This window comes from Lycium barbarum, chromosome 6 (assembly GCF_019175385.1).
Source record: "Lycium barbarum isolate Lr01 chromosome 6, ASM1917538v2, whole genome shotgun sequence".
In the NCBI taxonomy this organism is placed as follows: domain Eukaryota; kingdom Viridiplantae; phylum Streptophyta; class Magnoliopsida; order Solanales; family Solanaceae; genus Lycium; species Lycium barbarum.
Genome location: NC_083342.1, coordinates 98,493,116 through 98,507,655, shown reverse-complemented (window position 1 = coordinate 98,507,655; position 14,540 = coordinate 98,493,116). Strand labels below are relative to the sequence as shown.

The 14,540-nt window shown below is 32.3% G+C and overlaps 1 protein-coding gene across 1 annotated transcript; it reads left to right on the top strand.

Annotated features, from left to right (window-relative positions):
- The first annotated feature begins 773 nt into the window (after positions 1-773).
- On the top strand, positions 774-4,453 carry LOC132644978 (protein trichome birefringence-like 10). The gene is made up of 4 exons (XM_060361684.1): positions 774-1,550; positions 2,433-2,822; positions 3,436-3,594; positions 3,707-4,453. The coding sequence occupies exons 1-4, from the start codon at positions 1,111-1,113 to the stop codon at positions 4,077-4,079; spliced, it is 1,362 nt and encodes a 453-aa protein (XP_060217667.1). The 5' UTR covers positions 774-1,110; the 3' UTR covers positions 4,080-4,453.
- Positions 4,454-14,540: the final 10,087 nt, after the last annotated feature.

The following is a 14,540-nucleotide window of genomic DNA, read 5'->3' as shown; positions in this document are numbered from 1 at the left end:
AAATTGAGTTATATAACTTATAAATCATATTAAATAATTAACTATGCGTTCTAAACCTTTGACACAATACTAGGACTACGACATGCTTCACTAATAATATAGTGTCAACCAAATATTTGAGATCACAAAGATTGTAGATATCTAGGATTTGATTTTTTCTAATAGAAAGACATGTACTCTCTTTGTTTCTTTTTTACTTATTCAGTGTATTAAAAAAAAATTAACTTGTCCATTTTAACAAATTAAGAGAGAATTAGTTACATTATTCAAATTTACCCTTACCATTAAAAATTATTTCTCAAACTTATTGAGATATTAGTAATCAAATTTAGATTTCTAAAATATATAGCTAATAAAGGTAACTTGATAAAATAAATGCTTAATTAATGCTTTATTAAGAAGAGTGTAAAATATAAACTGGACAAGTAAAAAGGGATAAAAAGAGTATTTAACAGTTCCTCTTTGCATGATACTGCAATTACTTGGTAAACTCAAGTCCTTTTCCATAAAACACCTAATACTCCTAATTCTCAAAATGGAAAATGTCTAATCACAAATTCACAATTATTATTTCCTAAAATATTGGGAAATTTTTCCTTTTTTACTTGGTTTTATTCCTTCTAGGATGGTTTTAGTCATAAATTGTCAGTTTCTCAATTTCTTACACACTTATTAAATTTTGCAGGCAACATTTGAAAAAATATTAAAAAATCTACAGGTTAGAAAGAACCATTAATTCAGTATTATTATAAGTTTCCTTCATGATTTGAAATTTAACACCTTCATTACTACTAACTAATAAAGTGCAGTCATCTTTGTCATTTCCCCTAACTTTTTTCTCCTTTCTCCATTTCCAGTAGTACCTTGCTTTCTCTACAACCTATCTCTTTTTTAACTAATGTTTACTAAAAAATAGCCCAAAGTTAATAATTCTTGTGTTTCTCCTTTAGCAAGGAAAGAACAATGATTTTAACCAACCTGTTATGATTATTTCTCCTTCATTCTTGCTTGCCCCCCACAAATTCTTGCTTGCACCCCACAACTCTTTTTTCTTATAAAGTGTGTATTTTTATCAAGAATTTCACAAGAACTAGTTCTTGAATTCCAAATATGTCTGAAACCCCATCTCAGAAAGAGTATGAAAAAGTTACTTTCTTGATTGTTGTTAAGAAAATAAAAAGATTCAGGCTATTTGAACCTTCTTTAAGTATTCTTGGATTCTTTTTAGTTATCTGTCTTGTTTTGTGCTTTGCCTTGTTGGATTATAGAAGTGTTGCTAAAGTGTTGAAACTTTCTGCAAAGTCTCAGAGGTTTTTATGGTTGAGATTTGATAAGCCAATTTTTGAGAGGAAAAAAATTGATTTTTTGAGTGAAAATGGTGGTAGTTGTAATGTGTTTGATGGTGACTGGATTTGGGATGACAATTATCCTTTGTATAATTCTAGAGATTGTAAATTCTTGGATGGAGGTTTTAGGTGTACTGAAAATGGAAGGCCTGATTTGTTCTACACAAAATGGAGATGGCAGCCTAAAACTTGCAATTTGCCCAGGTTTTTATCCAATGTTTTAATTTAGAAGTTATCCTAATTTTGTGAAAATTGTGTGTTTATCTTTATTTGTAATATTTTGGAGAAAACTAGCATTGGACATGTCAATGTAGGTTCCTTTCTGGTGACACTTGTTTTTGATAAAATATGCATTTGTCATTTGTCTTTTTTTTTTTCTAGCTTAGTCTATGTGTATTTTCCAGCATTTATAATGGTTTAATCTCACAAATTAATAATATAATGTTCTGTGAAAGTGACATGATTATTGTGACTTATAGTCAGCATTACTCAACTCTTGTAATTGTTCTGAATTATTAATAGTCTATTCAGAATATTGATTTTCTTAATCAAAGGAGTAGTGTTAAACTTGTTCAACCACAAATGTTGGTATCAAATTTGTGATCAATAATATTGGATTAAGTTGTGAAGTTGTTAAGTTTTCCAGTGTGTCCAAGAATTTTGTTTTGCCAAATGTTAACTGGGTATCCTCTGTTCTAAATCTATGTTAATTTAGGATATTAATATGATTTATTCACATTTTCCAGTTTGCACTTATATCTTTTTCAACTTGGATTACTGAAATGAAGAGAAATTGGGTTGGCTGTTAGTATGTGAAACAAAAATGCTAAACACTTTGTTCTTATCAGTTGCTTAATTTGCTGGAAACTTTTGAACACTGCATTTAACTTTTGCTTTGATAAGTTTGAATGTTGTATATAACTAGTTTATTGCTTTCTTGGAGAAATACATTTTTTGATTTATTTATGCCACGGCTTTCTAGACATGATCCTGAAATTTCAATTTTTTTAGTACCTAGAGATTATCATTTGATCTTAGAAGTCAAAATCCAATACTAGAGATTTACTTTTTCACTCCGTGAAACAGATTTGATCCGAGGACCATGCTAGAAAAACTGCGAAATAAACGTATAGTGTTTGTCGGAGACTCAATTGGGAGAAACCAGTGGGAGTCTTTGCTTTGCATCCTTTCTTCAGCTATATCCAACAAGAACAACATTTATGAAGTTAATGGCAGTCCTATCACAAAACACAAAGGGTTTTTGGTCTTCAAGTTTGCTGATTACAATTGCACCGTCGAATACTATAGAGCTCCATTTCTTGTGCTGCAGAGCCGACCTCCTGCTGGTTCCCCAGCCAATATAAGAACAACTCTAAAGTTAGATAAAATGGATTGGAACTCTTTAAAATGGAAGGGTGCAGATGTCATTGTTTTCAATACTGGACACTGGTGGAACTATGAGAAGACCATAAGAGGGTACCTCTTCCCACTTTAAACAACTCTTGATTTTTAACTTATCAACAGAAGAAAAAAAAAAAATCTTGTTTTTACCCTCACCGCGTATGCTTCTCAAGATGAACTTTTAATGTTGTTAGTTTGTTGCTTATGTGATGCTAACTAGAGCCAATGTTGTTAGTTTGTTGCTTATGTCATGCTAACTAGAGCCAATCTTAATAGCTTGTTTGGTCAACCTTTCAAAATCTGTTTATTTGAAAGTGTTTTTAGTCAGAAGTACTTTTCGAAAAAAAGTACTTTTGGAGAGTAACAGTTTGTGTTTGACTAATCAATTTAAAACACACTTTTACCAATATTAGAGTTGTGCTAGGCCAAAGTTCCAAAAGTGTTTATGGTGAAAAATTATTTTTTTCAGCTTCTGAAAAACTACTTCTGCGCTGCATAAAAGCACTTATTTTTTCCTTAGAGCTTGACAAAACACCTCAACTCTCTAAAATAAGCATTTTAAGCTTCCCACAAGCTTGGCTAAACAAGCTATAAATCTAAGCATTGTCATTGATGTGGACATTGTCTTCATCATTTTGAGATACTGTGCTATCTTATGTATTAACGTCAAACTGAAAATGTCTCTCAGGGGTTGTTACTTCCAAGAGGGGTCAGAAGTGAAAATGGATATGAGAGTGGATATTGCCTATGAGAGGTCTTTGCAAACGGTGTTAGAATGGGTAAGTCGTGAAGTTAACTCCAATAAAACCCAGGTCTTCTTTCGGACATATGCCCCTGTACATTTCAGGTTCGTCTCAAGCTTCTTCGTCCTTGCTTATGTGTTCTTATTTGAAAGAAGAGCTTATTTTCCCTCATAGCCTATGGTGATTGACCAAAACTAGATATTGTGTGATATGCAGAGGTGGAGACTGGAAAACTGGGGGAGGCTGTCACCTGGAGACACTTCCAGATCTAGGCTCTACATTGGTGCCACCCCACACATGGGCTCGATACAGTATATTCCGTGATGTAATGTCAACTCGCTCAAACACGTCAAATTTAGGATCATTACATGTTCTAAATGTAACACATCTGACCTCCAGAAGAAAAGATGGGCATTCATCAATGTACTATTTGGGTCCTAAGTTAGGCCCAGCACCTATCAATAGGCAAGATTGCAGCCACTGGTGCCTTCCGGGAGTCCCAGATGCATGGAATGAGCTACTCTATGCCCTATTTATGAAGCGCCAAGCAACTGAAACTTCGAACACATCAACCATCCAAGTACAATGATCCGAGGTTGATTCTAGAAGATGTGCTTTATCTATACACTCAACGGGACTAAGACGTGTCAAATATAAGGATGCCTGTCCGATAAATACAGTATCGAGAAGATAACAAAGATTACCAGACACAGGAGGCAAGGGAAGAACCAGTTGTGGATATCTCATTGCTGTTTCAAGACTTGCTTCTATGTAGTTGCAACTAAAGATAGGCCCATTTTTAGGGGTAAGGTGTAAACAGGGTCATTGAATAAAATAGATAAGCTCATAGATAGGAGATTAGGAGAATTTCAATTGTAGTGAAATTTTGGGCTACAACTTGTAGCTGGACAAAGAAAGGATGTAAGTTGAAGTTGCTCTGTCGATTTAACTTATTCAGTCTGATATTCTTTGATTTCCTTGAGCATGCACTAGAGTTTGCCTGCATTTCCAGCAGAGTTTATCCAAAGCAAAATGACTCCGAGAAATAAGGTCATTGTTACAAGCCTGAAATAATTTATCGTTAACTATAGTTTTCTTTGAACTATAAAATTTTTGTTTAGGGTTAATTAGACCAAACACCCTTGTAATATGTAATTAAATTTTGAATGCACCCACTGTATTTTAAAATTAAACACTTATAATCCCTATACTATAGCAATCCTAGACTTAGACCCCTTTATTAGGTGTATCCTTTACCAAGTATATTAAAGTGTAATTATTAAAAGATAACTAAAATTTTGAAAAAAATCTTTATACGTATTTTTTTATGAAAAACAAAAGAAAAAAAACATTTTTTGTTGAACAAATTTATCCACGGTTTTGATTAAAAAGGAGAATGAAGATTTGCAACATAAATAATTATCCTCTTTTTTAAATCTTATTAAGTAATTTGTGTTCATCTTCTATTTCAATAAATGCTTATTCTCTTTTTCAATCAAAGGCATGATCAAAGATTTGTAACATTAATGTTTATTCTCTTGTTTAGATTTCATAAAAAATAAAATAATAAAAACTTTTTAGTTATAATTTTAATTTGTGTTTTAATAATTATATTTTAATATACTTAGTTATAGATATACCTCAATTAATTGTAAATGTAAGAATTTCATAATATAAGGGATATAAGTGTTTGACTTTACAATACAGGGGGTGTATCAAAAACTAAGTCATATTATAAGGATGTTTAGTGCAACTAAACCTTTTGTGTATGACTATACTATTTTCTATGCAGTTATATGTGTATTTTCAGGAAGTGAAAAGCTGATGTCCGATTGTGCACCTATAATTAATTGAGTTGATCTTTGTATACTGAATGCTGTCAACAATGAATTTAAAAAAGGGCAAAGGTGCAAATATACCTCTCAACTTTGTGATTTAGAGCAGATATATCCCTCATTTAAAAAGTGGTGCATATATACCCCTGGCGTTTTACAAATGGTGTAAATATACTCTTGTCGTTACACAAATGGTGTAAATATACCCTTTTCACTGCCAGATTTTTTTTTAAAAATCATTTAGCTTATCTTTTAATTAAGAAAATGTCACGTGATTTAAAACAAATAAGTTTGCCCATTTTTTAGTAGTTTCTTAAAGCCACGAGGTAATTTTTTTTTTCTAGTGTGTTGTCTTGTTCGTTTTAAAAAAAAATATCTGTTGTTGACACCCAATTTTGTCCCGCCTCTCCTCCAAAATACCTATTTACGCTTCTAATATTTTTAGAAAATTAAAAAATATATATATTTATTTTTTACTAAATTATTAGTCTCTTATCAATACCGGCACTTCATTATTCTATTACGATTACTATCATTATTATTATTATTATTATTATTATTATTATTATTATTATTATTATTATTATTATTATTATTATTATTAGTACTATAATTCACAATTTTTTTATCATTTCGACATTTTACCAGCTTACGCACACACATCGCATTTATCTTTGCATAATTAAATAATAGTATTTATTTTACTGTGGATTTTCGAAATATTATTGCACGGCTATTACAATGCCAATTTTCATCTGAGCATTAATGAGCATAATCTCATATTGAGCAATATTTTAACACAAGTTATTTCGTGCACTCAGTCCGTATTTCTGATTTATCGGACCCCGAATCAAAGTCCAATCAACTCATAAATGTTTTTGACTAGCCCATATTTTGATCCCAATTTTTAGACCAGTCCAGGTTTTAATTCATTAGCCCATTCTTTTAATACTCGGTCCAAAATTTGACCCAGTCCACAAATGGACTGGGTCCAGCCCATTCCCGTTTCAGAATAAGGGAACCCTAAAGGGTTTCCCTTCACTTTTCTTTTCCCTTTCTTTTCTCTCCGCCTCTCTCCTCTTCTCGTTCACCCCCGCCGCTCCCCTCTTTTCATCCAACCCCACCACCGCCGCTCCTCTTCCCTTTTCCCCACCACGCCGTTCCCTTTCCCCCACTCCCTTCTCTTCTTCATCATCATCTCCTCACCCCCACACACGCTCCCCCGCTCCTCTTCCTTTTCCCCGCTCCTCTTCCTTTTTCCCCGCTCCACTCTCCTTTTTCTTCAACTCAAAAGAGCCAAAACCCTATAAATGGTGGCGCGTTGAATCATTTAAGGACAGGTTTTGAGGACCCGAAGAACCGCCCCTATTTTGTAGCCTTTTTTTTGAATCACAGAATCCCCTGAAAAATTAAGGTTCTAAAGAGAGGTTTTAGAACCCCCAAAATTGCCTTGCAAAAACAAGCTCTTGAATCGCCTCAAAATCTCCATAAAAACCAGTTTCTTTAGCAAATCGTAATTTTATTTAATCGGGTCGAAATACTAGATCTCAATTTATATTCGTTTGCCTTGTTGTTGCTGTGAATCTGAGTATATCGCGAATTCGAGTCTCGCAACATCAAATTTGGTAGTGTTCGAGTGTAGATCGAAGATTCGAAGCCCCACTTCGCTGCACCCGAAGAAGGTAACTTCTTCTCCTTAAGCCATTTTGTTTACAGTCAGGTCTCCATATATGCCTACTCTGTTTGGTGTTTTAGAGGAGCTCGTTTTAGTTTTGTTTGGGTACTGATTTTATTTGCTGTTTGTTATGTGTTTGTTAATATTTGGGATCGATGGTTAAAATTAATGGTTAGTTCAGTGTTGTTATGCAGTCTTAGCATCATAAGTCTGTTTCCGTTTAGTTTAATGTAATGTCGTTTGCTTAGCTGCTTACTGCATTATTATTTTAACATAGTCCAGTTTTCAGTTTTGGTGTTAGTTTTGTCGTTGTGATTAGTCCTTAAGTATGTTATTGACTCTTATGTAAGTTTGGATGCTGTCTAGTATCCTATTTGAATGGTGTTTATGTTTAATTCATCTTAGTCATGTATCCTTACTCCATAAATTTAAATCATGTGTAATGGTCATTTTAACCTGCAAAATAGTTTGATTAGTAGTGGCTTGAGTCATTGGCACCTATGTGAAACTCCTTTACTTTTAGCTATCCCCTGTATTTGTATGATTTCCCCCTTAGTTCAGTTAATCATGAGCCTGTTTAGCTGAATATTAATGCAAGCACATTCATCTGTTGGTATAGTTAAATGTTTTTTTATGTTAATATAAGTATATATGGTTAGCTTTGCTGGTTTAGAATGATGTTTGCTTTAGTTCAAGGTCAGTAAACTTCATATTCTTTATCTTCCAGTCCTGATATGTAGTCTGTTTCCATGCTTAACTTGCTGTTTAGCTCAACATATCCCTAAGGTGTGTTTAAATGCGTGTAAAATGTAGTTTTCACTGTCCTGCTTAGTTGTTTGTTGTCGACTTGTCTGCATTATATGTTAGTTCAGTTTAAGACATGTTTGGATGCTCTTGATTAATGTGTAGTTTACTTTATGCTTATAGCCACCCTGTTGGTTTAAATATATACGAATGCATTGTGTAATTTGTCCCTGTTAAGCATATATCCTGTGTTATTGAATGATCTAAAGTAGAATTCAGATATATATTAATTTGGATCTGATTACCAGTATGTGGTGGTTTTAGTTTAAGCTATTGCTTGCTTGAGTAATGGTTCTGTTAGTCTATTATTATAGTGGATGTAATGCTGTGATTGGTGTGATGAAGTATAGAAGTTGATGTTTATTATGGTAATATGTTCTTAATCCAAGATTGTCCTTTATGTTTCAAGCATATACTCATGTACCCCTCATCCCTCAAGTGGCTAAAATCGAGCAGATCTGGCCCATTCCCTTGTTATTTTGATTTTGGTTCTTATGCCATCGTGAGTAGTTTGTTCTGGATTAGCTACTTAGTTTGTTGCTTAACGTTGCAGGTGGTAAGAAACTTGTATTCAGTTATTTAGGTTGTTTTTGTTTAGTATGTCAGTTGGTAAAAGCTATACTTAGCCCTTTTAGTTTGTTTGCTTAGTATGGTAACTGGTATGAAGTCATGTTTATTTATTGAGTCTGTTCTGCTTAGTGTTGAATCAGCATAAAAAATTACACGCAAAGTGGCCCAGTTTGTTGCTCAATTTGAAATTGTGATCATAGTTGAAGCAGAAAGACCCTCCCGGATTGCTAAGAGATTGAATTTCCTAGCCTGCTTAAAGTTAGTCCAATGAAGTTTTTTTTGGGATGAGTTAGTTTTACAGTGAAGTATGGTTGAATGTTTGTTTAACTTAGCATAGTCAAAATATGTTTGTGTTATCCTAGCCTAAGTCTATCCATATTCAAATATATGAGAAGTATACCACTGGAAGGATGCCCTATGAATAGCTTTGAACTCTCTGTTAATGTGACATGATAGGCTGAGTCGTCAGTAAAGTATACATGGCAGTCGGTCTGATTGGAAGCGTGCAGGGGATATTGTCAAAATATACCAAATATATTCAGAGCTCTATATGCCACGCATATACACAAGCTTGTATATTTAGTATATATATGAAGTATATCTTTTTCATAGCAAATCTGTATCCAGTTAGTTTGGACAAGTATTTGGAAGAACTTAGTTTTAAAACCACGGAGTTAGATTCCTTAGTAATCGATGCTTACTTAACGTTGCTTATATGTTCTTCTGGGAAATTAAAATCATGAATTTCTGCATGATAGCTTAGAGGGGATATTCAGATAAGTTGGTTTTCCTTTTAGTTAAAGTGTCATTGTAAATTTCCTTGAAATCTTGAGAATGTCATGCTCATTACGATCATTTTATATTGGTGTGAGTTCCGATCAGTTGTGAATGTGTATGTGTGAGATATACATAAATTACACACAGCATATATACAATCTGTTTTTTTTTGAATTTATATTTTCACATGTTTTAACTTTATACATCGATTAGATGCTAATCCTTTTCCTTTTTTTTTTGTTTTATGCATGATCATCGTATACGAGTCCGAGGGACTCGTTTTCCTCCACATTTGGTTGGGCTAAAAGCCCAACACAACTCAGCTCTCGAGTCAACTCTCTGCCCAGCCCAATCTACAGCAAAAAAATAAATAGAAAACACAAATGCTGGGCCAAAGGCCCAACAAGCAGGAACAGTGCGCGACAGTGTACAAATGGGCTGAGCCCAACTGCAGCTGTGGATCACAGTGGCCCAAAACGGGCAGGCCCATTTGATATTAGTTGGCCCTTTTTATATATTTTTTTATGCCTTTAACTTGTATTATGTGACTAACTTTATATTTTGTTTTATTTTCTTAATTTAGGTGAACCTTAGCAAGTTTAGTGGATTAGTCTTAGTTATGGGTAGTTAACTTAAGAGAGAACTAACAATTAATTTCATAAATTATTCTCTTCTCTTCATGCTTTTATTTGAAATAATCAATTTGCAAAAATGACATGACTATATATTTTAAAGTAAAAGGAGTCACATTTTATCATAAAACGTTTCAAAACGCCACTAATACGCAATTATAAGTATAATTTATAGATAACCCTCCAAGTTCAAATCAATCATGCATTTAATTAAACATAGTCAATAAAAAAATAATTAAAAGAAAACTCACTGTCCTTTTGCTTTTATATTTAAAGAATAGTCTAGATTTTCTACATAGTCATATTCATATCACACTATTTTATTCAAAGTTCCAATTTGCGAAATCTTCTATTAAAACTATTACTCATATGTAAATTATCTTTTACAAGTTTTATTTTTAAAATAGTATTAGTATTTAAAATTATATCAACATATTTTTAAGTATTACTCAGCATTTCAAACCTTCTTTGCTAAACGGCATTTAAAATTTTCTTTCTATATAAATTATCATATTTTCTATTCGTCTTATGCTAGCTAATATTTCTCATTTAAAACATTAGTAATATCTATAAGCATTATTTTAAATAGCATTATTATATTTGTATCCTTTTAAAAACCTTAGTAATAATTTACAAATTATTTCCTTAAATATTATTTTCGCATTTAATCTAAATTAATTAACCTAAGTTTGGTCGGATAACCGTAAGTTAACGGATTCTAAAGGATGCCTAACCCCTTCCCTTTAGGATAATATAGAGCCCTTACCTAGAATCACACTGGTTAAGCAGACCATTAACGGAGGTTTAGTTTTAACTTTACCTTAGTTAATATTTAGGTGTCCTAATTCACCGTTAAATTAATTAGGTGGCGACTCCTTAAAACAAAACAAAATAGGAATCACCAATACGTCATACCCCTAAATTGACTCCGGTTAAAATGGGGTGTGACATCTGCTCGACTTTAAAAGAAAAAAAGGTCTGTCCATTAATGTAAATGAATCAGACCCGATCCGCCAGGGAAAAAAATTATCACGTGGCTTTAAAAAAGTAAGTCTACTAATAAAAAATAGTTAGATTTATTTTTCAAAGCCATGTGGTATTTTTTTAATTAAAAAACAAGTTAAATGATTTAAAAAAAAATTGTTAGCAAAAAGGGTATATTTGCACTATTTGTGTAACAGCAGGGGTATATATGCACCACTTTTTTAATAAGGGGTATATCTGCTCTAAATCATAAAGTTGAAGGATATTTCAGCATTTTTTTTTATCGGGGAAAATAATTTCATAAAAAGGGGCACCAAGTCTTTGGTCTATAGGGGTGGGCATTCGGTATTCGGTTCGATATGTTGAAAGTCCGGGTTCGGTAATTCGGTAATCGTTAATTAAAAGTAAATACCAAATACCGAATCAAAAAAATTCTATTCGATAATTGGTAAATCAAAATTCGGTTCGATACGGTATTCGATAATACCGTATTGAAGTTGAAGTTGGTTGTTTTATAAATTTAATATTGTTCATATAATGGAAGATCAATATAATAGTCCCAACTATCTATATTGGGACTATTGTCTCTTGTTCAAATCATTCATCCACTGCAAGTGAATCTCACTTTACTCCCCTAACATTTGAGGGTTGGGAAACAATACTTCTTTCATATATTGAAGGGGAATGATAACCTCCTTATGCAATATTTTCTGGTAAGAATTTTCTTTTTTTGAATAAAGATCTATTTTTTTTCTTTCTAGAATTAAAATATAAAAACAAAAAAGTGTCAAATACAATCCTATATCATCAGAATAGGGTCAAATATTCCCCTCGTTATACTTTCAGTCCAAATATATCCTTGTCGTTATACTTTCGGTCCAAATATATCCCTCTCGTTATACTTTGACACAAGTTTGCCCTTAATTTTAACGGAAAGACACATGTCAAGCTCACAAACAAATAACCCACCCCCCAATTTTAAATACCCAATTCATTTGAAAAAATACCCTTTTAACAACCCGAAACTTGCAAACAAATGTCAATTGCACAATCATTAAAATAGCAAAAATCACTCTACCATTAGCAACGTTTCAATGTGCTAATATACTGAAATAGTGACTAAATATCACTCAACATATCTTGAGAAATTCTAAGGAATATCTAAGAGGAACTAATATAATTTCATGAACAAGGAAAGTAGAAAATATTTTGAGGGCTAGTGATGAAAAATACTATGGAGGACACATTCAGACAACCCAAAACGAAAGAAACTGCACAGTGACCTGCTCTAGCCTTTGAACAATGTCTTGTTAAATTTCAATGAAAATAGCCAACAGTAGAAGAGGAAAAAGTGTAATTAAGAGAATTAAGAGGTGTAAATGAGGAAAACTTCAAAAAATAAAAAGGAAGATAAATGGGTTGGGTAAGTCAAACAGTGATTTTCTAAAGAAATCGTGTTTTTAAAATTGGGGGGTGGGTTATTTAATTGTTAGCTTGACACATGTTTTTCCGTTAAAACTGAGGGCAAATTTGTGTCAAAGTATAATGGGAGGGGTATATTTGGACCGAAAGTATAACGACATGGATATATTTGGACCGAAAGTATAACGAGGGGTATATTTGACCCTTTTCTGATAGTACAGGGTTATATTCGACCCTTTTCCATTTTTATATTTTAATTTTAAAAAGAAAAAAAAATCTTTATTCAAAAAAGAAAACTCTTACCGTCAAATATTGTATAAGGAGTTATTGTTCCTATTCAATATATGAAGGGGTATTGTTTCCCAACACTTAAATGAAAGAGGGGTAAACTGAGATTCATTCAATTTTTAAGTATGATCACCCGTAATTAATAAATTTCCAGTGAACTTAAGTTAGGTTTCCTAATTTCCTCTTTATTTCTTCAGTTATGTATTGATATTCAAGAGATCTTATCTCATGAAAACGAATTGCACCTAAATATTACTGCCGACAGGGCGTTGCATTGCAAACTACTAAGCATTTATGGATTTTTTAACCCCTTTCACGCTCAGCAGGAAAAAAAAAAAAAAAAGCAAAATCCCGATTAGCCTATTAGATATATGAGTTATAACTAGGGGTGGGCCTTTTATTCAACAAATAATTTAGCATTCAGTATATACCGAATACCAAACGGTATCAATATGGGAAAATGACCTAATAATAATACTTAAGACTCTATATTACTAAACATAAAAATATTTTCCCTTATTTGCAAAACATAACAACTTAATTACTAAACATACCAGGTCTGAAAAAATAAAAGCCCCACCCTTCCTCCCTTTTCCTGTTCTAATAAAAATTAAAATTTTAATAAAGTGCTAAAGCAAATAAACGTTTTCTTGAAAAAAAATTAGGAAGAGAGAGAGAGAAGCCTAAGAGCCCGTTTGGCTCAGCTGATTCAAAGTAGCCAATAAACATTAAGTGTTGATAAGTATTTTTAAGTGCTGAAACTGATTTAATAAATAAGCAGTTACGCGTTTGGATAAAATTGCTGAAACTGATAATATGTTGCTGAAGTGTTTGGTAAAAAAGTGTTGATAAGCATTTTTTCTGTTAGAATGACTTAAATACCCTTAAAGTTGTTTATACTAATAAGAACGTAAATCCAAAATTAATTCAAAAACAAAATAATTTATGCCTCATTTATTTTTAATGTAAAATTGATTAGATAAAATTATTTCTTATGAATATAAATTATTTTATGATAAGCAAAACTACAATCGTAAGCTTTAATAAAATACTTAATAATTATACTAAAATTCGCTAGGATAACATACTCAAATAGTACACAAAATATTTGAATAGAAGAAACGCATATACAATTAGTGAAATTTTGTTTGTTGCTACTTAAATTAAATATTCAACTGTGATAAAAATTCTGATCAATCAAATCAAGAGTTGCTGGGTTTTAATTTTTAAAGATATTGGGTGAGGAAATGACATGATGGAGAGGGTTAGAAGTTTTGTTAAAGTAAGGGTATTTCAGGGATTACAAAATAATATTAGGGATACAGTAGTAAAAGTCTTGGTCAAACTAATAGTGCTTATAAGCTAAGGGTATTTCAGATATTACAAAATTATATAAGGGATAGAATAACAAAAAGTCTTGGTCAAATTAAAAGTGCTTATAAGCTAAAAAATAATACCTTATGGCTTATTGTTTATTTTAGCTTATAAGACTTGACTTATAAGCACTTTTATAAAGTCTTTTTACGAAACAGGCAGATAAGCCAAAAAGTGCTTATAAGCTTAGCCAAACACCATCTAAGGCTTGAGGTATTTTCTTTTGACGCGTATCGTGCTTATATGTTGGGGAAAATTCAACATCGTCCCTTATATACATACAAGCAAATTAAAACAATCCAAAATCAAGAATTCTTGGCTTCTGTCTTTTCTGCAACACAATCATCCATTCTATCGTTTTTTCCTCTCCATTTTTCTTAATTTTGAGGTGCTTTTCTTTTCCCCTCTCCTTAATTACTTCTCTGATCTTTTACTTTATTATTTGCCAGCGAATCTTGTGACCTCAAATGGGTATTATCTGAATTGGTTGATAATCAGATACATCTTTGTTAAAGTTTTGTTTTTTGACTCAATAATGGATTAATCTGATGTTTCATATAAAACAGATGTCACGGCCCAAGCTGATGAGTCGTGACGAGTGCCCGACCTCTACTGATCAAGCACTCCTAAACTCGTATCTGAACCTCACTGGATAACATGGTGGCCCATATATGACTTATAACTGAATT